Below are 27977 nucleotides of genomic sequence, written 5' to 3'. Positions count from 1 at the left end.
TGTCAAAAATGTCAAAGCAAATGAAAGTAACAGCTTTTCGCATTCATCGGTTTCTGTGGATTACGGCGGTTAACTATTTCCTGCAAGGTATATCCACAAAATAAAGTTATCTAGGCATTTATGAGGCTATTCTACGCCTTATTACTTCAATTACATGCACAAACGTAATATATGACAAACGAACAGCTGTAAGGAACCTCAAAAATGCTTTTAAGTTAAACAACCAATTTTTCTAAGTATTTTTTAACAGTAAACATAATAAAAGAACCATGGCAAAGTGGAAATTATGTCGTCATAAGTTTGGCACAGAGGAGTTTACTTTGGAGGAAGACACAAAAATATCCATTGGCAGAGGATACGACAATAAAATAACTTTGTCGAGCATAGTGATATCGAGAAATCATTGTGTTATAGAAGCACAAAAAGACTGCATTTTAATTACAGACCTAAAAGTAAGTACTAAACTTTTTTTCTACTTAGCCTCACACCTGCATGTTATACTTTATCTTCAAATTTGATGGGTACCTAATGATTCTCCAAGAATTTTTTAGCAGATGATCGATTCGCCGACAACGTTTCGACGAACATCGTTTTGCAGAGTAATTTATTTGTAAAATGTAAGTTTTGGTAGACTAACGTTACACAGACTCTTGGTTCACATACAGTTCAGTTCGCTTCTGTGTAAATTAGCAGAACTATTATTGGACGGTTTCCATTTGACGGAGTAATCATTTCGTTTAAGCAATGTTTAGTTAAATAACATTTCACATTTTACATATAAGTTGTTATATTAGAAACAAAAACTTTGCAAATAAAATAAAGAAAACCCACATGGATGAAATATAATATTATCCTTTTTTAAGCAAATGCGTTATAGTGTATGTATATAAAGTAAGTTACAAAGACAGAAGAAATACTAACTGTAAAACGTTAATCTTGTGGGTAAACTGCATATTTTATGATTAATACTCGTTTTGAACAATAAAAATAACCTTTTAAAAGTTGGTGTGTTGAAAAGAAAAACAGCCTGTATGTGAAATCTATAGATAGGTATACCTAGATGATGATTTACAAATATTACTAAAATGATTATATTTATGTTTTTTTTTTATGTATCCTCTCGTTAGTTGATTACCTTTCTCGGGTAATTATGACAGTTACTAAATGATTATTCTACTAATAGTAAATATGTGTATCAATGTTCTGCTTATTGACTACTCTCGCAAACAACTACTATGGGTAATGAGATTTGGCCAATCGTTACTCTGCCAAAGAACCCGTTGGCAAATCATTGTCTGTGAAACAAATTTCGGCGTATTTTTTCTCGGAATATCAATAGGGCACCATATTTGATATTAGAAAAAAAATCTATAATCATTAAGTAACATACCATCGCCCACACCGTTAACTGGCCATCGGAGGAACTTATTACAAAAGGCATAAGGTCCACCAATGGACAGTTAAGAGTGATGCCGTTTGTACATTATATTGTATTCCTTACTATAATGAAACAACTATTAGTTCTGATTAATGACATTTATTTACTCAAAAGAAAAATTACATTTCACTTAATGAGTAGTTAAACACATATACAATTTAAAATTTATGATAATTTGTGACTGCCTACATACATAGTTGTAGCAGAAAAAGAAATACCCAAAACAAAACAAAGTTTCTATAAAACCTTTTTTTAATTTCATTTTAATCAAAATATATATTTGTTGAGAGTATTTTGTTACTATGTTATAGCAGATTAACAATATGGGCTGTCCTATAAACAGAGTGAACAGCTGATTGGTTATCAAGTTAGCCTCCATATATATTCAATAAATACTGCAATTGGGCTGATCTGTGCAATTTTTTTAATTCTTCGTTTGGAAATTTTTCAATTCTTTTTGCAGAGCTCTAATGGCACCTACATTGGGAGTAAAAAAATACTCGTTGGAGCTACATTATCTGCAAAGCATAATGACTTAATAGGTTTTGGATGGACCACAGTGGTCAGCTCGCTTCCATCCATCACTGACAATGACAAGCATGTTTATAAATTAGTCAACGAAAACTACAATGAAACTGCATTCAACAGAGAATCTACATCTAACAAAATACAATATCTTAGTGACAGTGATGATAACCTAGAATCGAAAATTTCTTCCATGGATGCAGGGGAGGCCAATGCAAAAGAACTTTTATCTAATAAAGTAAAATCAGAGTCCAAGTCCTTGAAAAGAAAATCACTTGATAACATTGATGCTGGTAGTACAAAAATTAAAAAAGAAGATAATGTAACTGATTCTAGTTTATACAATCATGTAACAAAAAAACGAGATGAGGACAAACAACAAAGCTCAAATGTCATCAACCTTTTATCAGATAGTGATAGTGAAGTAACAACCAAAGATTCTAAAAAGAGCTTACATGACACTAAGAAAGTTAAAATGGATCCTATCTTAGAGGAACAACCTAAACATGAAACTAAGAATATTAAAAACAATCCCATTTTCGAGGATCAACCAAAATGTGACGCTAAGAAAATTAAAATTGATCCAATTATAGAGGAACAACCAAAATTAACAGTGAAAGAAGAAGTATTGAATACTGAAAATGAAATGTCTGATTATGAAGTGTTTGATGTAAAGCAAGAGTATTTAGGATTTGACGATAATGAACTCATTCAAATAGAGGATAGTGATACTGATAGTGAATCAGAACAATGGCTAATGAGACTTTCCCAAAGCTCGCCTGGCAAACCATTCATGAGATGCAGCAGTGAAATAGTTCCTCAGCAAGAAAACACATCATACAGCCAAATAGATCCCATTATTGACTTAGATAATGATGAAGAATTCTATGATGATATAATCAGTATTCCGCCACCTCCACAACCTAAGGAATCGGAAAATAAGATAAGTCCTAATGAAACGAATATATCTGCAAAAAATAAAGAGTTTTTCGGGGAAATAACTGATGAAGAAGACTTTTTGAATGATTTGATAAGCCTTGGTGCACCAAAAACTCCCACTGCACATGAGGATTTCGAGAAAGGTGAAGACAGAGTAGATGGTTGTTCTACAGTTCCACCCAAACCTGCTGTTGAGAACCAAAATGATATTGGAAAGAAAACACAAATGATTGAGCCACTTGTGCAGATACCAAAGAGGAAATCACACTATACCACTATTAGTCCTGAAGGTACCGGAATAGTAATAGCATAGTTTTAAAGATCTGATTAATTAATTAAATATGATATTCTTTTTTTACACATTACTTTAATGTTATTTTTTAGATGAATCAATCATTTATTTGTCGATTTATTCTTTTTATAGGTAAATCAAAAGTTACTACATCATCAAGAAGTACTTCTGTAAAACCATCTTCATCATCTTCCTCAAAGAGGAGTAAGTCATCAAAACAGTCCTCGTCTAAAAATCAGATTAGTGTGGCACTAAAAGAAGAACGAAGAAAGAAATTAAGGGACATTGCTAATAAAGATAAACAAACAGACCTAAATTCTAGTAAAACTGATATTTCGGACAATCAATCCAATAAAGCAAAGGTTAATATTAAACAAACGTCTTCCAACCGAGGGGCGTTCTTGGCAGAGGAACAAGTGGCGCAAGCAATTGTAAAACCTATGGCAAGAAAAACTAGTCCAGAAAAACCTCATAAAACAAAAAGCAAGAAAACGGAAACATCTCGCAAAAGTTCACATAGGGAGGCGCGTTCCGAAGACATTGAAAACTCGAAAAAACGAAAAGAAAAAGATACTAAACAGCCAGAAAAAGTTGAAACCAAAAGACCTCAGAAACCGTCTGACCGACGGGTACCACTGAAGAGCCTTAAACCACTGTCGGAAAGTGAAGAAACAAAGAAACCAATATCAAAAGTAGATCCCATGCCCCCTAAAAAAGCAAAGAAATCGGTCCGTTTTTCTGATGCACCTCCTCAAATTGTCGAATTTGAAATTGAGCCGGGAAACAGACTGAACAAGACTAGCTCTATAAAAACTACACTTGTAGACACGCCTCGAAGAATGCCGTCATTCTCTTTAGAAAAATTAACTTTAATCAAAATACTGATATGGAATCCTCATTGGCTAGATGAGCAGATTAATAATAATGACCCGCCTCCAATATTAGGACATAATAATATTCCCTTGAATATTTTTCAAGCATTTGATAATCATCATCAGTACGTTGGGTAAGTTAATGATAATTTGTTTAATAAAACATTTAGTTGCCATGACATGAGATGGATGTATGTGGGAATATGAGCAACTGATAATAAGTTACTTAGGGACACCAGCTTAATTAACACATCTGCAAGCGAAGTTAAAATCACATCATTATAAGGGTCAGTTGCACCAAACCGTCTGCAAACCGACTATGTCTGCTGCTTGACGTTGATCAGTTTGTTAATTTTGGTTGGTGCAACTGACCCTAAGTCGGTCAAACTTTGTCAGTTGAAAAAGGTGCGAGATTCAAATTCTGTTATGACAGAAACATTCCTTTTTTGTTACCAAATGTGTAAGGAAATCTGGTAACAAAAAAGGAATGTTTCTTAGAAACTTTCTGGGACATTTTGGGAAATATGGTGGAAGTTGTTCAGCTTCATGTACTTTACCAGCATACCAGTTTTTATAAAAATCTAAGATGTGATTGAAACTTTTTGAGAATTGCTCATTTATTAAAAAAGGTGTCAGTGCCGTCATAATGAAACCCAAAAATATAAGAATATATGAACCTGTTAGAGGAACGTTTCCTCTTAGCATCCTCTGTAGTGATGAAAAGGCAGTTTGTAACCTCAAATTAATGTATATAACATTTACAGGCAAGTTGGTGACCTGCTTTTGATGGAGATTTGGGAATGTATAACGCAGGGCTACATGAGAGTAAGGGATCAGAACACTGGAATCCCTATGAAAATTACTTCACTGCCACCTCCACCACCTAAAGAACGCGTACACGACTTATTCAATATTACTGTAGAAAGTAAGTGAAATTTCAACTATAAGGTATAGTAGATTTTTTATTGAAAAATGAACTTATATAAGGATTTAGGTTCTCTGCTATTTATGTAAGAAATTTTAATTGTGTAAGAAAAATTTGTGCGCCCTAGTTTGAGATATATTGAGCGCCATAAATTTTGAGGTCACTGGATTATCAGAGGTCAACTCTGGACGACCAGAGTTACCGCCTAATGTACAGCGCCATCTGCATCAAAGAACTCGAAGCATGAATTTATCTTCAATGTACAATCAGTTAATTTTTGGGTTTAACAGACGGATATACACATTTCAACCGTATCTACTTAACTATTGGGGTAGCATTTAACAGACGATTTACCCTACCAGATAAGAATAATTTAACATTGTGATTGATTTCAGTTGCTGTACCAAGGTCTGAAACTAGAAATGTACCAAGAATGGGAGACATAATGATTGTCTATTTCGGGCCAGAAAACGCAAAGAATTCAAGATTTCTCTATGTGACTAATGTCCAACAACCAAGTAAGTACTTCGAATTCTCAGATAGCAATAGCATCATGACTTTTCTTAGAATTGAAATGGTCAACATCTCGACTGAAATTGCGGTTGCGATTGTTATAATGTAACGTTTGTATTGTTCTTGATTCTTCAAAAGTGCTGTTTCATAATCTTATCATGAATCAATGACGTAAAGATTTAAAGAAGCTTCTGACAAGAGTCACTTATCTGAACCTGCGCCGTTTCTCGATTGGTATCAAATGTTGCCAATACTAACATATGTTTATACAGTCGACGTCAAAGATATGTTTACACTTTTGCACCTTACTCCTTTGTAATAAGGCGAAAAGTGTAAACATATCTTTGACGTCGACTGTACCACCACATTATTCATCTATTTTCCTACTAGGGCGTAGCGTGGTAGCAATACGTTTGTTTCCAAAGAACACATAACTTGTATAGTCAAGTGTAAAAAATATGGGTGCATATAACTTACCCAAAAATATGTCCCATAGTTCTTAATTCGCTGACATAAGAGCTATAGGACATTTTTATGATGTGTGCACCATTTTACACTTGACTGTAAAATTAATCGTCTGCTAAGACCAATAAATATATGAATGTCAGTGTACCGTCGTTTCGACAGATAGCGTGGAACGAAACCATTGGCAACTTAGATGCCACGTAATAATAAACCCTATAGACATGCCCGTACGGACCGTCTACTTCAGCGCTTCTATCATATTGCGCCTTAGCATTATTTTGTCTATCTTTACCGGCGCTGCAACTAATTTTCCTAATCAATTATTTCTCCTTCCAGATAACAGACGGCCTTGTTTCACAGTAAATCTGAATGCAATTTTCACTGACAAGATGAGGTCAATGCACCCTGGCGACGTATTGATCGGGAAGAGCCTAGCGTATATACAGAAAGAACTGGCTCTATACGAAGCAATGGAGTACATGGCGAGGTCTCCACTTAGCGAGGCCATTTTAAGGCCGGAGCCACAACATTTCCCGGAAGTACCACACCATCCAGAATGTAACATGAACTCAAAGGTAACGTGTTTTTTTTTTAAATCTTTGCATATTTATAATTCATACTTAAAAAATCCCTTTCTTCCTAATCAGTGGGACTGTAAATTCTCTACCGTAATATATTGTACATTTATAAATATATAATTGAATCACCTTTCAGGTTCAATCCCAATTTAACTACCTATCGTTACCATAGTACGGGTTCTCAGCTCTAAATAAAGTCCCATCTTTTTTTTACCTACATGAGCATGTATGCCAAGTTAGATTTATGCTTTCGTCCGGATGGGACTATACTTTTAAATACACAATTAAATACATAATTTTAAATACATAATTTATACTTTTAGCTAGCATTACACGCCGCGGCACGATGTGTATGTAGTGCCTGGATTGTCAAATGTTAGTAGAATAGGATTTGTTCAAAGGTGCACCTTTCCGCACTCTCAACTCGAAAATACTCGAAGCTCGGAATGTACGTATACGTATATTATAACTAATTTGCCTAATATGTAATATTATGTATGTTTGTAGTGGGTCACAGGTCTAAACGACAGCCAAAAGGCGGCCATAAGCGCATCCGTGTCGGCGGCGCTCGGAGACCGGCCGCGCATACAGATGGTGCAGGGACCTCCTGGCACAGGTGACTGAGGAAATTAAATATTCTTTATTATTAGGCGTATAAGGTTCAATCTAATAATTCTTTGATAGTGGTAATTAACCCGTAACCCGTCCGCCAGGCAAGTCGGCGGTGATCACGGCGATGGTGATGGCGTACTTCTACGACCCGGCGGAGCGGCGGCTGCAGAACCGCGGCAAGATCCTCATCTGCGCCACCAGTAACGCGGCCGTCGACGAGCTCGTCTGCCGGCTGCTGATCATCAGGCAGACGCTGCCCAAGAGTATGTTCTATTTTCATTTCCTTGGCCACTTTAACCACTTGGAAATGTTTGATCTCAATCTTCCAGGGGCTTTTGATACATTTGTTAAGAAATCCCGCCTGTTATTTCGTGAGTCAGAAGCAATTTTTGAGCTGAGGCGATATCGCGATTGCGGGAGTTGAGAGGTTAATCGTTCCAAACCTGTAAAGATTGAAGTTAAAAGGTGAATTTATTTATATCATTTTTGACCGAGCGAAAGCGTCAGGTTCCTGTCAAAATTCTCGTCTACAAGTCCCATTTTTCAACTGATTGTCGTGAAATTTGGTGAGCAGATTCGATAATTATATATGTACTTTTTTTGTCTATTCAGTTTTAGGGAATGTTTAAAATGGCGGAGCCATGGGGGTCCGCAAGGTCTACAGCTCACATAGCCATTAGTAATAGTTTGCCTCTCAATAACTTAAGTCGTACATCTTTATGTTTATTTTTATAATCTAATCTAACTACATATTACGAAAATATCGGCTCGTTAGTTTTTGTTTTCTTCGACTGATTGGAGTCCTTTTTCCCGTATGACAGACGAGCGGTTCCGCATGGTGCGCGTGGGGCGCGCCGACGCGATGAACCCGCGCGCGCGCGACGTGAGCTCGCAGGGGCTGGCGCAGCGCGACGCGCGCGTGCGCCCCGACCAGCAAGCGCCCGCGCTCAAGGAGGAGGTATTATCACACTCATGGGTCACAGACGAGCGGCTCCGCATGGTGCGCGTGGGGCGCGCCGACGCGATGAACCCGCGCGCGCGCGACGTGAGCTCGCAGGGGCTGGCGCAGCGCGACGCGCGCGTGCGCCCCGACCAGCAAGCGCCCGCGCTCAAGGAGGAGGTATTATCACACTCATGGGTCACAGACGAGCGGCTCCGCATGGTGCGCGTGGGGCGCGCCGACGCGATGAACCCGCGCGCGCGCGACGTGAGCTCGCAGGGGCTGGCGCAGCGCGACGCGCGCGTCCGCCCCGACCAGCAAGCGCCCGCGCTCAAGGAGGAGGTATTATCACACTCATGGGTCACAGACGAGCGGCTCCGCATGGTGCGCGTGGGGCGCGCCGACGCGATGAACCCGCGCGCGCGCGACGTGAGCTCGCAGGGGCTGGCGCAGCGCGACGCGCGCGTCCGCCCCGACCAGCAAGCGCCCGCGCTCAAGGAGGAGGTATTATCACACTCATGGGTCACAGACGAGCGGCTCCGCATGGTGCGCGTGGGGCGCGCCGACGCGATGAACCCGCGCGCGCGCGACGTGAGCTCGCAGGGGCTGGCGCAGCGCGACGCGCGCGTGCGCCCCGACCAGCAAGCGCCCGCGCTCAAGGAGGAGGTATTATCACACTCATGGGTCACAGACGAGCGGCTCCGCATGGTGCGCGTGGGGCGCGCCGACGCGATGAACCCGCGCGCGCGCGACGTGAGCTCGCAGGGGCTGGCGCAGCGCGACGCGCGCGTCCGCCCCGACCAGCAAGCGCCCGCGCTCAAGGAGGAGGTATTATCACACTCATGGGTCACAGACGAGCGGCTCCGCATGGTGCGCGTGGGGCGCGCCGACGCGATGAACCCGCGCGCGCGCGACGTGAGCTCGCAGGGGCTGGCGCAGCGCGACGCGCGCGTCCGCCCCGACCAGCAAGCGCCCGCGCTCAAGGAGGAGGTATTATCACACTCATGGGTCACAGACGAGCGGCTCCGCATGGTGCGCGTGGGGCGCGCCGACGCGATGAACCCGCGCGCGCGCGACGTGAGCTCGCAGGGGCTGGCGCAGCGCGACGCGCGCGTCCGCCCCGACCAGCAAGCGCCCGCGCTCAAGGAGGAGGTATTATCACACTCATGGGTCACAGACGAGCGGTTCCGCATGGTGCGCGTGGGGCGCGCCGACGCGATGAACCCGCGCGCGCGCGACGTGAGCTCGCAGGGGCTGGCGCAGCGCGACGCGCGCGTCCGCCCCGACCAGCAAGCGCCCGCGCTCAAGGAGGAGGTATTATCACACTCATGGGTCACAGACGAGCGGCTCCGCATGGTGCGCGTGGGGCGCGCCGACGCGATGAACCCGCGCGCGCGCGACGTGAGCTCGCAGGGGCTGGCGCAGCGCGACGCGCGCGTCCGCCCCGACCAGCAAGCGCCCGCGCTCAAGGAGGAGGTATTATCACACTCATGGGTCACAGACGAGCGGCTCCGCATGGTGCGCGTGGGGCGCGCCGACGCGATGAACCCGCGCGCGCGCGACGTGAGCTCGCAGGGGCTGGCGCAGCGCGACGCGCGCGTCCGCCCCGACCAGCAAGCGCCCGCGCTCAAGGAGGAGGTATTATCACACTCATGGGTCACAGACGAGCGGCTCCGCATGGTGCGCGTGGGGCGCGCCGACGCGATGAACCCGCGCGCGCGCGACGTGAGCTCGCAGGGGCTGGCGCAGCGCGACGCGCGCGTCCGCCCCGACCAGCAAGCGCCCGCGCTCAAGGAGGAGGTATTATCACACTCATGGGTCACAGACGAGCGGCTCCGCATGGTGCGCGTGGGGCGCGCCGACGCGATGAACCCGCGCGCGCGCGACGTGAGCTCGCAGGGGCTGGCGCAGCGCGACGCGCGCGTCCGCCCCGACCAGCAAGCGCCCGCGCTCAAGGAGGAGGTATTATCACACTCATGGGTCACAGACGAGTGGCTCCGCATGGTGCGCGTGGGGCGCGCCGACGCGATGAACCCGCGCGCGCGCGACGTGAGCTCGCAGGGGCTGGCGCAGCGCGACGCGCGCGTCCGCCCCGACCAGCAAGCGCCCGCGCTCAAGGAGGAGGTATTATCACACTCATGGGTCACAGACGAGCGGCTCCGCATGGTGCGCGTGGGGCGCGCCGACGCGATGAACCCGCGCGCGCGCGACGTGAGCTCGCAGGGGCTGGCGCAGCGCGACGCGCGCGTCCGCCCCGACCAGCAAGCGCCCGCGCTCAAGGAGGAGGTATTATCATTTTGTGTCACAGACGAGGGGTTCCGCATGATGTCTCCTTGGAATCTCCATCATACCCAAACCGAGCGTCCGCGGAGTGTTCGACAGGGTAGGCAACGTGGCAAAGGGATGCAGCTTAACCCTAAAATGCATAGTGTTGCCAAATGTCTACAAACCATTCGACAGCTCACTGTTTTAAAATAAAAAGGCTTACGTTCTTGAACGCTCTTTTATACCAAACGTCAAGTAATAAGGTGATGATTTAAGGGTTAAATTTACGCAATATTTTTAATTTATAAAAATTACATTCGTTTTAAGACGAAAAGTCGGCAAACTTGGAAAAATCCACAAGTTGATAATTTTTAGTATGTGATTTTGAACGGTTTTTTCGGGGTATGTAATTATTTTATATTTAAAAACTTTATCATAGGTATATCACAAATAGTGTACCTTTCTAATGGTAGTAAAAAAAATACATTTATATATTACTGAAAATTACATATTTACATAAATTAAATATTTTATCTACACACATATCATAAACTCTCTGTAAAAAGGGCCCAAAAGAATAACACTCTAATGACTGTACAATAATGTATAATTTCGTTAAAGATATAACTGTTCTAAAAGCTTGACAATGATTAATATTAGCCAGACGTCATGTTTTGCAGAAAAATCTTAATACCGCGAAGTAGGAAATTTAACACATGGTACAACGACATCTAGCGGGTAATTTGGAAACAAAATTAACTTCTTGCAAAATAATCCTAACAAATACAAACAGAAGTTGGACATTCCGCCCACCAAGGACAATAATAACACAAATGTCCTTATTTCCGCCCACCATGAGACAACTAACTATGACAAAATACAACAAAACTTATATCATGACACAGTGAAAGGAAATTGCAACATGTGATATTTAAAATGTAAACAAATAACTCAGCACACTGAAATAACTTTGCATTTAAATTGAACAAATGATACCAAATTAAAAACCTCAACTTGCATTTGGTAAGAAACAAAAATACAAATCTTAACTAACACTTTAAGTTTCTATTGGCAAAAAACATAGTTTGCCAACAGGTCGTTTAATAATATTCCCTTTACAACGTAAACTAACTACTCGAGTGATTCCATCCAGACCTGGGTGTTTATCAATGACTACACCGTACAACCATCTTGCTGGAGGCAAATTATCTTCCTTTACTAACACCACACTACCTACTACTGGCTCGGGCGTTTGATGGGCCCACTTATAACGGTGGTAAAACTGAGTCAGATATTCACGCGACCATCGGCGCCAGAAATCTTGAACCATTTTTTGTGTTAGCTGCCATCTTCTTAAACTACCTACATTAGTACTTTCATAGTTGGAATCTGGCACAAGTACTAGGGGCTCTCCAACCAAAAAATGTCCAGGAGTGAGTGGTATAGGATCATTACTGTTGCTACTATTGATTCTTGACATAGGCCTTGAGTTAAGGCAAGCTTCAATTTGAGCTAAAACCGTTGCCATTTCCTCAAATGTCAAGGTGGAATCTCCAATCACTCGTTTAAGGTGATATTTCGTGGATTTGACCCCAGCCTCCCAGAGGCCTCCAAAGTTTGGAGAATGTGGAGGAATCCAATGCCAATTAGTGGAGTTTGTAGCAAGCTGATCAGCAATTTCCACAGCCACGCTTGATCGTTCTTCGGCGTATAACTGCTTCAGCTCACGAGCAGCTCCCACGAAGTTCGTTCCATTGTCGCTCCACAAATCAGCGCAATGACCACGACGTGCTGTAAAGCGTTTAAATGCCGCAATAAATCCTTGAGCTGTCAAGTCACTGACTGCTTCAAGATGTATTGCTCTTGTCGCCATACAAATGAAAAGGCAGATGTAGCCTTTGTAAGAGCGGTGACCTCTTCCCTTTGAGGTGCGCATGTTTATTGGACCAGCATAGTCCACACCACTCTGAAAAAAGGGGCGATTGACAGTTCCTCGAACTGACGGCAACTGTCCCATCAGTGGATGTCGCGATGCAGCGGCATAGCGAGCACATGTCACACATTTGCGAACGAACAACTTAACCGCATTGGTTGCTCCGATTACGTAATATTTGGATCTCATGTAATTGAGCATCAGTTGCGGGTTACCATGCAGAGTTTTTTCGTGCGCATTGTCTAAGATTAAAGTTGTTAAGTGTGACTTATGTGGAATTATTACTGGATGCTTCATCTGTTCACTAATTCCAGCGTGCTCTAATCTTCCACCAACTCTTAGGACACCATCTCCATCTACAATCGGGTTCAGTGAGGTAAGTTGACTTTTCTTATTAACCGTTTTATTTTCTTTCAGGTTCTTCAACTCCTCTTTGAAATGATTTCCTTGCACAATCTTTATACACATTTTCAAAGTTTCTTGGATTTCACTGCTTGTTAACCACAGACTTACTTTTTCTTTTCTAGCACATTTCAAGAATCGTTTACAGAAAGCCAGAACGCGTTGCAGTTTCCACAATTTAGAAAACCTTGAAATAAGTGTTTCTTCGGCATCTGCTGTGACATCATCATTATCGTAAGTATTCACGAAGCATGCTTTAGTGCTTTTTTCTTCTAAGTTCGTATCCTTTATGTTTGGTTTTTTATAGTTAATCTCCTTATTTTTCAGCCACGACGGACCTTCTATCCAGAGCTCTTCATTACTCAGGTGTCGTGTACCTCTAGATGCGCAGTCTGCAGGATTATCTTTCGACGAGACATGGGACCATTGGTGCGGCTCTACTGACGTTATTATTTCAGATACACGGTTGGCGACGAAAGTTTTCCATCGATTTGGACGACTATTTAGCCAAGAGATGACTACTGTGGAGTCAGTCCAAGCACGAATGTTCGCTTTGCTGATACTCATAACGTCGGCTACTTCAACCAGCAATTTAGTGAGTTCTAGCAAATCTAATTTAGGCAGTTCTGACCACGAATCAATGTCGATACGTTTTCTCGGACGATTCGATGTTACCTTGCCCAAAACATGAGAATGCACGTTCACTTCAAAGTCAGGTTCTAGGAGTGATGAAATGTTTACTTTTACCACCGACTTAGAGTTCACAGGTGAACTCTCTTCACCGCCTAGTCCCGTGACAGTGCTCTTGTGGGAAACCTTGTTAAGTCCGAGCAGTTGTGCTGCAGACTCCGTTATGAATGAGGCTTCCGAGCATTGGTCGATTAAACATCTGAGGGTTATACCTGAACCTGTTTTCGACTGAGCTTGAACCAAAGCCGTTGGCAAGAAAACTTGTCCACGACTGGTCGAAAAACACGTTGTTACATTATTGGGCTCATCACACGATGATGATGGAGCTGTTGTTGCGTGTGCAACAATATCGCCTTCAACCGATTGAGTAGGTTTGACTTGAGAATCGGTTGCCTGAGTGCTAGTTTTTGGGTGCAGTAAAGAATGATGTTTGCGCTTACAAATTCGGCATCTAGTAGATTGGCGACAGGAATATACGTTGTGACCTGAACCTAAGCAATTAAAGCAAAAATTACCGGACTGGATGAAATCACGTCGAGCATCAACATCGATTTTTGCAAAACCTTTACAATTACACAATTTGTGATTCTCTGAACAATAGCCACAAGAAACTTCAGTTACATGATGCACTTTTAAGTTGCTACTAGATTGTGCGTTGGGTTTCTTTGGAACAAAGCTTGTCTTCGATGATTTCCCATCCAAAAATTCTAATGCCCTAAATCGGGTTTCTAAAAATTCTCGAAGTTGGTTAAGTGTGGGCAAATCATCAGAAGACTCGCTAACCTTAAGTTCCCACTGTTTCCTAGACTCGTTGTCTAATTTAAGACAAATGATGTGAATCACAATTATGTCCCATGTAGTTGTGTCGATGCCTAAGTTGTTCAATCCATCTAAACACTCATTCGTAGTGTCCAGCAATTCTTTGAGTGCATTCGCGGACTCTGTCGTAATATTCTTCTGACTCATGAAGCGTTTGAGAATGCAGTTGGAAAGATACTTCTTATTATTATAGCGCTTTTCCAATTTTTCCCAACAGGCGCTGTAATTATCTTGCGTGATCTGTACGTGACGCAGAAGCTGTTCAGCTTCACCGACTAAATAACCTTTCAGGTAGTGCAACTTTTGGACGTCATCTAAATCTTTATTCTTATGGATGAGCGACTTGAATAGATCTCTGAAGCTAGTCCACTCAGAATAATCCCCTGAAAACGTAGGAATCGAAATCTTTGGTAGCTTTACCATCACCGACTTGCCTTGGCCAATATCTGACTTATTCCCAACAGTGGTAGACTCAGTGCTCTTTCCAGGAATTGACGCGTTTAGTTTATTTAAGGCAGCCTTAAGATCCGACTTGTAATCCATTAATAACTCTTCCGCACTAGAATATACGTCTTCAGTTACATACTCTGTGAACTCAAGTGTAGTAGACTCTTGAATGATTTGAGTATGAGTTGTCACAAACTGATACCACAAAGATTCTAAGGTTTCTAATCTAGTGCTGAGGTAATCTGCAGAGTTAAGCCGTTCCTTAGGCGATTTTTTAAAGTTAGTTTTAGCCTTATCAATTCTCAAATACAAGTCCTGCTGCACTTTTATAAGAGCCTCCATGATAAAATTTTCTAAATGTTTGGGACTTAGCACAATCTAGGCAAAATTGGGCGTGGATTCCCCGTCGTTCCACTTTCTTCAAAACTATTCTAAGTCCAAACTTGCTACGAATTTTTCTAAGTCAAAACTTGATGAAATTTTTCAAAGTCCAAATTCGTTGAAATTTCACTAAGTCTTTGACAGTTGCACTACGTAATAATTTGAATGTACTCACGGTTGTCTTGACACTTCACTACGTCACACATATAATCCGCTTACTTCATACTGCTGCATCTCACTGCTGACGTCACGATGCATTGCTTACGTCACACGTTGCTCCGGAACATAGGCTCTTCCCGCCTTGACACCGCTAACAGCAATCCACTGCCTTAGCCGGCGTCCGTTGGCCCGAAGATTACCGAATCCACTTAGCCGAACTCATCCGGCTCGAAGGACCATGTAAAAAGGGCCTAAAAGAATAACACTCTAATGACTGTACAATAATGTATAATTTCGTTAAAGATATAACTGTTCTAAAAGCTTGACAATGATTAATATTAGCCAGACGTCATGTTTTGCAGAAAAATCTTAATACCGCGAAGTAGGAAATTTAACACATGGTACAACGACATCTAGCGGGTAATTTGGAAACAAAATTAACTTCTTGCAAAATAATCCTAACAAATACAAACAGAAGTTGGACACTCTCTATGATACCTTCAAAATCCGTAAATAATGGCCCACATTACGATAATCTGTTTTGTTACGGCAAATTTCTTATCTGTGAAAATGTGGTAATAGCTTCATTACTATATCAAAATCGATTTGGTAATGCATTCAAATTTCGAACATCTCTGAAAAAAAAAAGCTAATTGATTTGACCCCTATTCTAATATCAGTCGAGATGACGTTTTATTCGAAATCAAATGACAATTGCATACAATATTGACAAATCTCGCATGTAAGTTGGTATCGGACGATATGGTAATCGACCCCGACTCTAGTTTGTCTTTGAATAAAATAAAAAAAACTACGGATGCGTGACATGCGTGAAAAAAGTTTTCATTTGCCGCCATTTGACGTACTTACAGTTTATCTTTTAATTAGATTGTAAGTAAAAAATAATTTGTTTTGTTGTTTTTAAAGTAACTATAACAAAAGTTTCGTGTAAAATGTGCGATAAAGATATTTCGGAGACGCCATCTCATCATATCCGCGAGTTCTGCCAGAGAGCAAAGTGCCCCAATGTCGGCTGTAATATGAGGTTAGTGAATATATCATAGAAAGTTTATAATATGTGTGTAGATAAAGCAGTGTATGTAACTGTACATAATTAGGCATTAAAACACTCGTGTGATACTATTATGAAACTCATTTCATTCGTTTCATAAACCCACACTCGTATTTTAATGCCTTTCATTATGTAGCAGTCACATAAACTACTATAGCCAATTCAACTTCTAACACTGATTTCGCAGTGAAAATTGAAGTTATATTTTTTTTTACTATTTTTCCTAGAATCGGCAAACAATTATGTGATACATATATAAATTTCGGGCAAAAAGAAAAAATCATGCATTTAAGGATTAAGCCCTCTCATATACGTTTGTATATATTTGTATATTAGGAACGTCAGACGCTCCAGCGCCAATCAGTCAACAACACTTACAATGAGGAACTAAGAGGCCCCGGGCTCTGAAGCTGTAGTCGAGGACGCATCTCTAGTAAATGTTAAGATGAGAGCATAAAAAAAATAGTCCCTGACCCTTTAAAGCTTTATCCACACTTCGTTTTGCTCTTCATCTTTTGTCATCTCTCGCGTACGTTAAAACGCAATTAACAAACCTTTCACATTAATAGTTACGGGTATTGACAGCTTAATTGAACCGAAACTTTAACAAATAAGAAAAATACTGACATGACCTCCTAGTAAGTATGCCTCACACGCCCTGTTGACGGCGCTCTGCGCTACGGTTGATGCCCTTTTTTGAACAAACCAGGCACAGTGTGGACATAGCTGTAAAGTGATTGTAGCCTTTCTGAGTGTCATCGCGTTTAGACGCACAACTTCTTACTTTGATAGCAGGCCCGGAGCACATTCGCCCTATTTGCTCTGTCTCTTACATATTATTACAGTCTGGTATTAGTCCGACTTTAATTAACCAAGGTAAGTAAGCGTTACTCACAAGTGATTCCATTAGTTCAAGTAGAATACGTAACTGCAATCCGCTGATAAGCAATTTAATTTAAGTATAATTCGACGCCGAGACGTGGCTAACAGTTTGCGTCCCAAATGGTTCCAGCTCGTTTTTATACTTAACTTAAAAGCCAACAATGTCCCTAGATCTCGAGACTGACTGCCAAAATCAACATGTGGAAAAGCCAGAGCCGCGATGCCAAAGATCCGTCCCGCATCGCCTACTGCGAGGAGCGCGTCAAGCAATTCACACTCAAGAGAGCACAGGTATTTAAAAACTTAACTAACTAATCTCGTTTTATAAGTCGAACACTTGCCGCTGTAGAGCAAACTGGGGCACCAATTCCTATAGCTATGGTTCCATCGAACGGACCGGACGTTCTCTTTGATTTTAGGTATGATATTAACTTTTTTCAACTTACTAACACGTTGTCACACTTTCTTTAGAACATTATATTATCATTAATTCGCATTTCATTAGGTATTTAAGGTACTTTACACTTTTGGTCATACTTCTGTAGATCACGGGCAAAGAGAATAGATAGTATAGAGGGGTCCTGTCATAGTAAATTTTGTAGTCACAGTAAATTTACTGCCATCTATCGACACACGACTAAAACTCAAAATGAAAACGTATAAAATTATCAAAAAATGTATTTATATGGATAAATGATTTTATTATTTTTATATCATTTTGACCCATGTTCATTCACTGATATCTATGCGTTAAAATTGTTAAACGGTGTTATCACGCCATCTAGCTGAGCATAGGCCAAAGGTGTGTGCGCCATCTATCCGAGAATGACTTTTTCTTGATTTCCGAGGCACGTTTTTTCGTTAGACTTTATTTATCTTATACGAAGTTACATATGTCTTTGTCACGGGTTAACATCCCGGCAAGCAGCCAAGGGCATAATTTTGTGTGATGAGCATGAATCACTTCCGTTTTTTTTTATATGTTTTCTATATAGATAGGTGAGCAACTGCTCACATTATTGCCTACTAATTTTTTTTTTGGAACCAAATAGGTAAATAGGTCTGTATTACAGAAGAATACAGAATCGCTAATTGCCAATCAATGTTTACTTTATTAACAAGCAATTGGTATGTATTTTTAACCGACTTCCAAATCTAAAAGGAGGAGGTTTCCAATTCGGTTGTGGTTTTTTTTTAATGTTTGTTACTCCATATCTCTGTCATTACTGGACCGTTTTTGAAAATTCTTTTTTTGATTGTATGTATACAGGATGATTGGAAATTCGCCGTATTCCTTGAAAGGGGTTATTCTATATATTAAACAATAAACAAAAATCTCAAACAACTTGAAAACCAATGAGTTTTGAATCCTGGTTGACTGGACTTAAATCATTGCAAATGACCCATAGAATAACCCCTTTCAAGGAATACGGTGAATTTCCAATCACCCTGTATGCATACAGATTGGTCCCGTTTTTGTCAAAACCCAGTTCTGATGATGGCATCCATGAGGAATCGAGGAGAACTCCTCAAATCTTAAAGGCATACATATAGTGATTTTTGTGTTTTTATCAACAAATCAAGCATATACATTCAAAAAAGTGACATTTGATGAAGTGGGACTGCTGATGATGATCAGAACAGAACTCTTCAACGACGCATAGTTCACGCTTGGCGATTTGTCCTCTTCGTTATGTTTGTTAAGGAAGTTAAGTTCTGAAGCCACATTTTTGTCAAGTTCGAGTTCTGATGATGGGATCATTAGGAATCGAGGGAACTCCTCAAATCTTAAAGGCATGCGTATAGAGATTTTTATATTTTCATCAGAAAATTAAGCATTTTCATTAAAAACTGTCGCATTTGATGTAGTGGAACTGCTGATGATGATCAGAACAGAACTCTTCAACGACGCATAGTTCACGCTTGGCGATTTGTCCTCTTCGTTATGTTTGTTAAGGAAGTTAAGTTTTGAAGCCACATTTTTGTCAAGTTCGAGTTCTGATGATGGGATCATGAGGAATCGAGGAAACTCCTCAAATCTTAAAGGCATGCGTATAGAGATTTTTATATTTTCATCAGAAAATCAAGCATTTTTATTAAAACTTTGATGAAGTGGAACTGCTGATGATGATCAGAACAGAACTCTTAACGACGCATAGTTTGGCGATTTCGATTTTGTGGGTTAGGTTAGGACAGAACTGCGACCCTTACAGAAACGAAATATGCTACCAGAAAAAGGTGACGAAGTGGATTACTATATCTGGTGATCAGTTAAATACCAGCCAATAATTTATATGGCATTTCAAACTGTTTTGAGAAGTCGGTTTTTTTCTATTAAAGATTATTATTCAAATTTCAAATCTGCGCTTTATTCTCATTATAATGAGTGTGTTCCAGTTAGGAGGGTCGGGCGAGGGCGCCGAGGAGCCTCGGGCCGAGGAGGTGGCGCGCGCCGAGCGCCGCATCATCGAGGGCGCCGACATCGTGCTCACCACGCTCGCCTCCGCCATCAACCACAAGATGCGCGGGTAACTGCACTGCAGCTCTCCTCCAACTACTAGTTTTGCTTGATGCTTGTGTATTGTTGTTCCCCTAAATTGCGCTCTCATGTGACACTCCGGGCTTTCGGCCTTACGCGGAACTCGGCCTTCGGAAGCATCGATGCTTCGCTTATAAATACAGTTAACTTGGTAGAACGCTTGGCACTAGACTCCCGCAGCTCGGCCTTGGCCTCGCTTTAAATTACCTGAATGACACGCTTGGAAGCTCCGGGTGAAGGCTCCGGCTACAGCTAGTATAAGCTGCAGTTAGTCATTCAAGTTGACATAATTAAATGTCATATACTATAAATACGGGATAAAGAATAATGTTAACTCATATTGAACGCAGGTTAAAAAGACGTATCGCGTTATGCATCGTGGACGAGGCGGGGCAGGCGATCGAGCCGGAGGCGCTGATCCCGCTCACGCTCGACGTCACGCGGCTCACGCTCATCGGCGATCCGCAACAGCTGCCCGGCTACATCTGCTCACAGGTAACTAGTAGTGAGATACAGCCTGGTGACAGACGGACGGACGGACAGCGGAATCTTAGTAATAGGGTCCCGTTTTACCCTTTGGGTACGGAACCCTAAAAAATTCCTTTTTTATGTGGTGTGTCGTTACGGAGTGGTTGTATGATAAAAGTCCGCCCTGTTATCAATATCGTCATAAAAAAATTTGGCGTTCGAAACGCCCGTGCCCGGCTCTTTGGAGCTCAAAACTTTATATCAACTGTTTTCTTACAGCGCGCGAAACGTCACGGCCTAGGCGAGAGCTTATTCTCGCGTCTAGCGGGCAGCGCGGAGAGCTGGCGGCGGACGCCGGTGGTGCTGCTGGACACGCAGTACCGCATGCAGCGCGCCATCGCCGAGTACCCGGTGCGCACGTTCTACGCGGGCCGCGTGGCCTGCGCCGCCGCGCCGCGCCCGCCGCTGCCCGTGCTGCCCTACTCCATCCTCGCCGTGGCCAGCGGCGACAAGGGCCAGGGTGAGTCCGCTACAAATACTGCGTACCTGGATTAATAAAAGACAATTTTAAACACTTTTTCAACAACTCCCACGTTAAACGTGGACGTCCCATGAATGTTAAACGAGTGAATTATACTAGTAAGAGTTAAACTATTACTACCGTACAGAAAGGAAACTTCCTACAAAACTGAAGTTTGACAGCGATTCAGGGTAGAATCATGGTGTCCCTTTCTAATATATGGCACTATCCCTTTCGGCTATTTAGGGTTGTCAAAATTCAAGCCATTATCTTATCTGTGGTCGTGCACGCAGAGGAACGTCAAGTTGTATCAACCCTAATAATTGCTTGGAGCAATGATGAACCGAACGGAACCGAGTTTGCCCGAAGGGAGGAGTTTGGCACCCCTGCTATTAGGTCTTAAATGATGGTTTCGTTCACTAACATGGATATTTCTAAAATTGGTTAGCTCGGATAGTTATTTTCAAAATGTCGTCCTCCTAACATAATCGTATTATATTAAACCAGGTGCATCAGGCAGCAACGACATGGAGGCGTGGGGCGTGACTCGCCTAGCAATCGCACTGCGCGAGGTGGCGCGGCGGCTGAACCTCAACATGGCCATCATTACTCCCTACAACGCGCACAAGGAGCTCATCAAGAGGAACCTGAAAGCACTGCAGCAGGATCAGTAAGTATATTAAACCAGGTGCATCGGGCGGCAACGACATGGAGGCGTGGGGCGTGACTCGCCTAGCAATCGCACTGCGCGAAGTGGCGCGGCGGCTGAACCTCAACATGGCCATTCATACTCCCTACAACGCGCACAAGGAGCTCATCAAGAGGAACCTCAAAGCACTGCAGCAGGATCAGTAAGTATATTAAACCAGGTGCATCGGGCGGCAACGACATGGAGGCGTGGGGCGTGACTCGCCTAGCGATCGCACTGCACGAGGTAGCGCGGCGGCTGAACCTCAACATGGCCATCATTACTCCCTACAACGCGCACAAGGAGCTCATCAAGAGGAACCTCAAAGCACTGCAGCAGGATCAGTAAGTATATTAAACCAGGTGCATCGGGCGGCAACGACATGGAGGCGTGGGGCGTGACTCGCCTAGCGATCGCACTGCACGAGGTAGCGCGGCGGCTGAACCTCTCAACATGGCCATCATTACTCCCTACAACGCGCACAAGGAGCTCATCAAGAGGAACCTCGAAGCACTGCAGCAGGATCAGTAAGTATATTAAACCAGGTGCATCGGGCGGCAACGACATGGAGGCGTGGGGCGTGACTCGCCTAGCGATCGCACTGCACGAGGTAGCGCGGCGGCTGAACCTCAACATGGCCATCATTACTCCCTACAACGCGCACAAGGAACTCATCAAGAGGAACCTCAAAGCACTGCAGCAGGATCAGTAAGTATATCAAACCAGGTGCGCCAGACGGCAACGACATGGAGGAGTGGGGCGTGACTCACCTAGCGATCGTACTGCGCGAGGTAGCGCGCCGGCTGAACCTCAACATGGCCATCATTACTCCCTACAACGCGCACAAGGGCTCATCAAGAGGAACCTCAAAGCACTGCAGCAGGATCAGTAAGTATATTAAATCAGGTGCATCAGGCGGCACCGACATGGAGGCGTGGGACGTGACTCGCCTAGCGATCGCACTGCGCGAGGTAGCGCGGCGGCTGAACCTCAACATGGCCATCATTACTCCCTACAACGCGCACAAGGAACTCATCAAGAGGAACCTCAAAGCACTGCAGCAGGATCAGTAAGTATATTTGTATTATATTTACAAAGTATTTGAACACTTTACTATCGGCTGCCCGTATCTATCATTTTATTTTGCTTTTAACAATTGCGCCACATGCGCCATAATGGCCAACACAGTCAGAACTTTGTTAGAAAAATAATGATCTGAAAGTTTAATAGTGTATAAACCGCTTGTACAGCGATCTGCTATTATGCATGGATACATTTTGAATCGAATTCATTAATGAAGAGCACGTTGTAACACGAAACAGGAGTATCGCGAATTACGTGAAGTGAAGAAAAACCGGCAAAAATGCGAGTCGGACTCGCGCACGAAGGGTTCCGTACCATTACGCAAAAAAAGGCAAAAAATAATATAATATTTTCAATTATTTAAGAAATAGTTTTAGTTTAATTTATTGTATGGATCTTGTTATCGGATTTAAATATATTAAATAAATAAATAAAATAAAAATCACTTTTGTTGTATGGGAGCAGAGTTGGGCAAAAATTAACTTGAATAAGAATAAGAATAAAAACAGAAATTTTATTCTTATTCAAATCGATTTGAATTAGAATAATTCTTGCACTAGTTATTTTAGAATAAAATTAAGGTGAATAAATCATGTGACTTTTATTTTAAATGCGGAATAAAAAACAGAATAATTATTCTAGAAGTGAGGCTATTCTAACTAAGGTTTTATTCAATTAAAATGTTATTTAGAATTAAGTTAATTTTTGTAGTACAATTGGTTATAATTTGTAAGTTGATTTTCACCCTTCTAATTAAAAGTCGGATTGATTTGATATTTGTTACTTTAGTTTAGGTATAGTACACATTGAAGAGTTCCGCTATACGCTATCTAGTTCTATCATCCGATCAGGGTGCTTAGCCAACATGCCAAACTTTGACGCTCCGTAGAGTTGCGCATAGTCTCTCTCTATCACTCTTATATATTAGTGCGATACAGAGACAGATAGCGTTTCGTTGTCGTAGATCTCGTAGCGCAAACGATTGGGTGCCTAGCTAAGATGCCAATTTTTGTTTTTAATTTAATAACCAAATCATTAGGTACAATTTAGCTGTTTTTAGCGCTTTCTATCTCTATCACTCTTACATATTAGTGCAATAGAGAGACAGAGATAGGGTTTCGTTGTCGTAGCGCAAACGATTGGCATGTTGGCTACGCACCCAAGGTGCTTAGCAAAGATGACAATTTTGTTTTTAATTTCATAACCAAATCATTAAGTAATTGGTTATCGCAAACTCTGAGACTGTTTAATGAATCAGTGTACGATATTCCTGTTCTTGGGATGCCAACCGACACTATGTCACCCAAATTTTGTCCACTCAAACTTTACTCAGTGGAAATCCCCAAACGGGAGGACTGGTCAAACAGTCAAATTAAGTGGAAAGAAGGAAGCCTGAGGTGGTACACTGATGGCTCCAAATCCGGATCTGAAGTAGGTTGCGGAGTATACGGTGAAGCGCCTAGGAAAAGCATCAGCTTAAACCTAGGACGTTTTTGCTCTATATTCCAGGCAGAGGTATACGCCATTCTAGAATGTGCGTCAATCAATCTGCAAAGCAACTACGGCAACCATACTATCTATATCCATTCGGATAGCCAGGCGGCACTCTTAGCTCTAACCTCCGATGTCACCACATCGAGGCTGGTTGAGAACTGCAGGCAACTATTGAACAACCTTGGAGCCAGGAACAAGGTTGTTCTACGTTGGGTCCCGGGGCATGCGGGTATCGTAGGAAACGAGAAGGCCGACGAACTCGCGCGAGCAGGGGCTAAGGGGAAGAACTACAGTCCTGAGCCCTTTTGTGGTATCCCCAAAAGCCTAACGCGGCTCACCCTAAAGACCTACTGTCACTACAAAACCATTCAACTCTGGAGAGAAACAACAGGTTTGAACCATTCCAAAGCGCTTATCAAGGCCTTCAGCAAAAAGGCGTCCTCGAACGCCTTAGCGCTGTCTAGGAACCAACTGCGCAACTTGGTAAGGGTGCTTACCGGGCATTGCGGCCTAAATAAGCACATGCGCACCATGGGGAAACGTGACATAGGGCGGTGCAGACTCTGCATGGAGGCGGAGGAGACGCCCTTGCACATCCTCACAGAGTGCCCTTGCCTAATGCGTACTCGTGACCTAATCTTGGGCGGACACATATTACGCCCGGAGGAGGTAAAGTCTCTCGAGACCAAAAGGATCCTGCAGCTATTCGAAGTTGCAGGGTTGGATCGAGAGTTGTAATAGGTGGCGATCACAATAGATCAGGAATGGTCGCAGTGATACATAGGCTTTGGAGCCTTATATAGCCCCTAATAAAGAAGAAGAAGAAGAAGAAATCATTAAGTAAATTTAGCTTTTCTGGGGGCCTAGCCAACATGCCAATCGCTTGTGCTCCGACAACGAAGCACTTTCTGTCTCTATCACTCTTACATATTAGTGCAATAGAGAGACAGAGATAGCGTTTCGTTGTTGTAGCGCAAACGATTGGCATGTTGGCTACGCACCCAAGGTGCTTAGCAAAGATGACAATTTTGTTTTTAATTTCATAACCAAATTAGGTAAATTTAGCTGTTCTGGGGGCCTAGCCAACATGCCAATCGCTTGTGCTCCAACAACGAAGCGCTTTCTGTCTCTATCACTCTTAGGTATATATTAGTGCGATAGAGAGACAGAGAGAGCGCTTCGTTGTCGGAGTGCGAACGATTGGCATAATGGGTAGGCCCCCAGAACAGCTAAATTGTATCCAAAGATTTGGTTATTAAATTAAAAACAAAAATTGTCATCTTGGCTAGGCACCTTGGGTTCGTAGTCAATATGCCAATCGTTTGCGCTACGACAACTAAACGCTATCTCTGTCTCTCTATCGCACTAATATGTAAGAGTGATAGACAGAAAGCGCTTCGTTGTTGGAGCGCAAGCGATTGGCATGTTGACTAGGCCCCCAGAACGTTTAAATTTACCTGATTATTTGATTATTAATATAAAAACAAAAATTGTCATCTTGGCTAGGCATAATACCCCCCATAATGGGAGCCCCATTTAGATTTTTTTTTAGTATTTGTTGTTATAGCTGCAACAGAAATACATAATCTGTGAAAATTTCAACTGTCTAGCTATCACGGTTCATGAGATACAGCCTGGTGAGTGGTGACAGACAGACGGACGGACAGACGGACAGTGGAGTCTTAGTAATAGGGTCCCGTTTTTACCCTTTGGGTACGGAACCCTAAAAACTGGAGTCATAATGGTGTCCACCATTATTTATAACTGGTTATTTCCTCAGATCGGAACCAGTGGAGGTTAACACGGTGGACAGCTTCCAAGGGCAAGAACGAGACATCATAATAGTGTCGCTAGCTCGCTCGCACGGCGTGGGCTTCCTGACGGACGCGGGTCGCCTCAACGTGATGCTGACGCGCGCCAGGCACGCGCTCGTCATCGCGCTCAACCCGCATGCCTTCATGGTGAGATTGTGTTTGTTTATATTAAGACTGGTGGAGGTGACTACATACACAGTAGAGAGAGTTCAAGAGCGAGACATCATAATAGTGTCGCTAGCTCGCTCGCACGGCGTGGGCTTCCTGACGGACGCGGGTCGCCTCAACGTGATGCTGACGCGCGCCAGGCACGCGCTCGTCATCGCGCTCAACCCGCATGCCTTCATGGTGAGATTGTGTTTGTTTATATTAAGACTGGTGGAGGTGACTACATACACAGTAGAGAGAGTTCAAGAGCGAGACATCATAATAGTGTCGCTAGCTCGCTCGCACGGCGTGGGCTTCCTGACGGACGCGGGTCGCCTCAACGTGATGCTGACGCGCGCCAGGCACGCGCTCGTCATCGCGCTCAACCCGCATGCCTTCATGGTGAGATTGTGTTTGTTTATATTAAGACTGGTGGAGGTGACTACATACACAGTAGAGAGCGTTCAAGAGCGAGACATCATAATAGTGTCGCTAGCTCGCTCGCACGGCGCGGGCTTCCTGACGGACGAGAGCGCTCAAGAGCGAGACATAGTCGTGTCGCTAACTCGCTCGCACGGTCATGTTGAAATTGTTTTACTTGTACTGCAAAATAGACTCAATTTTGTCGTGTACAGTACATACTTTATTTTATAGTATACGCGAGCAAAAGCACATACCTAATTAACATACAGAATTCTCACTGCCTGACAACTGATGTTTGACAACGAATCACGTTGTCCTTCTCTGATGATACTAGAACTCTGCCTTAACCATTGGTATGCTCAGGAGCAGATCTGTACGGATATGATGGTCGTCGTCGATCTGTCTACGTGACAGCGTGATAAAACGGTATCCGTCACATTCATTCGCGCTCTGTTAAAAAGTGATGGATATTTTGTGACGTGGATAAAGCCATCCATAATAGGCCTGCATGTCAAGAAGTGCGCCCAAACAATTGAGTGAAATACTACGGGCTAAGTAGTTGGTAGACGTTTGCGCTTTTCTATTCATTCTATACTTATATTATTTTTCTCATTGCAGAGAAACGATCAGTGGCGTACTTTGGTCGAAGATGCTCAAAGGAGACGAGTTCTACGGCAGCTGCCGAACAAATTGTGCCAACCTCTCATCCCTGGTCAACCCGTCGAGGAAATCCTGCAGTACATAAACTAAGAGCCATATCCACATTTATATTAGGTCATTACCTATGAAATTGGCGTTTTGTTCGGAGAATTTCAACGAAACACAAATTTCCATACAATTAATTTTGCGGATATTTTTTTGATGGCTAATTCAAACCAAACAAAATTTTTCCAGTAATTTTTGACACCTTTAAGGTATGTTTTCAATATCTCCATTTCTTGAAAATTGGTACCATTAGAAAAATATAAGTAATTTTAATACTCGAACCGACAGCACATGAAAAGACCTATTTTCAAGGCTTAATTCTGAACACTTAACAATAAAAAATAACAATTAATTGCTGTCAAGCAGTTTGGCGAAATCATATTGTAGTTTTATTGTAATTGTGTATGTACTTTTGTAAAAAAAAAAAACTAGGATCAGACTTATATCTATGAACAAAAACGCCAATTTCATAGGTAAGGACCTAATATAATAGACAAGGGATAGAAGACTTTCCCTTGTTGATTTAAACTAAAACCGCTTTTTATATATCTGAAACACTCGCATCGAAACTGACTGACGAGCGAAGGAAATAAAGCTTTTTTCACTAACTACTTTAAATCAAATTGCGCAGATGGTGCTTAACCATTTTCTCTTTAGTATAGACAAAGTTTGTTTTTGTTTTTTTTTCAACGGAAAGTAAACGTTGTTAGGTTAAATAAGTGTTTTTCTCTAAACACATCGTTTATCTTCTAACTCGCGTCATTTTAACGATTCAAACATTAATTTGAATTTGGTCAGTCACGTAGACGAATACTACAATTTTGCCAAAAATTTAAAACCACTCCAGAATTCACATTTATTAGACAGATCTTGTATGAATCTGATATAATAAGATGTGTTAATCCTGGTTTAACTTTTTGTTAAACTGACTGTTAATATCTCGTCAA

At 42.6% G+C, this 27977-nt stretch overlaps 1 protein-coding gene and 1 long non-coding RNA gene across 2 annotated transcripts in view; both read left to right on the top strand.

Moving 5' to 3' along the window:
* LOC134795578 (uncharacterized) overlaps positions 1–27977 on the top strand; it is a 194129-nt gene that overhangs the window by 81136 nt on the left and 85016 nt on the right. The window lies entirely within an intron of this gene.
* Positions 67–27089, top strand: LOC134795867 (uncharacterized). Its single transcript, XM_063767798.1, has 16 exons — positions 67–452; positions 1902–3192; positions 3327–4200; positions 4831–4991; positions 5387–5509; positions 6306–6544; positions 7055–7163; positions 7261–7422; positions 7981–10385; positions 17321–17440; positions 19547–19677; positions 20039–20183; positions 20436–20676; positions 21184–21346; positions 25722–25902; positions 26944–27089. Exons 1-16 carry the CDS (start codon positions 270–272, stop codon positions 27073–27075), a joined length of 6660 nt encoding a protein of 2219 aa, XP_063623868.1. The 5' UTR covers positions 67–269; the 3' UTR covers positions 27076–27089.

The sequence above is a fragment of the Cydia splendana genome, chromosome 12 (assembly GCF_910591565.1).
Source record: "Cydia splendana chromosome 12, ilCydSple1.2, whole genome shotgun sequence".
NCBI lineage: Eukaryota > Metazoa > Arthropoda > Insecta > Lepidoptera > Tortricidae > Cydia > Cydia splendana.
The sequence above is the reverse complement of the archived record's forward strand: the minus strand, read 5'-3'. Positions and strand labels throughout refer to the sequence as shown.

What these genes read in the sequence shown, in the direction of transcription:
- LOC134795867 (XM_063767798.1), top strand. Translation starts at nt 270, where the DNA reads ATGGCAAAGTGGAAATTATGTCGTCATAAGTTTGGCACAGAGGAGTTT. An exon ending in ATTCAATATTACTGTAGAAA is followed by an intron (nt 4,992 to 5,386) that starts GTAAGTGAAATT and finishes GATTGATTTCAG; the next exon opens with TTGCTGTACCAAGGTCTGAA. An exon ending in AATGTAACATGAACTCAAAG is followed by an intron (nt 6,545 to 7,054) that starts GTAACGTGTTTT and finishes GTATGTTTGTAG; the next exon opens with TGGGTCACAGGTCTAAACGA.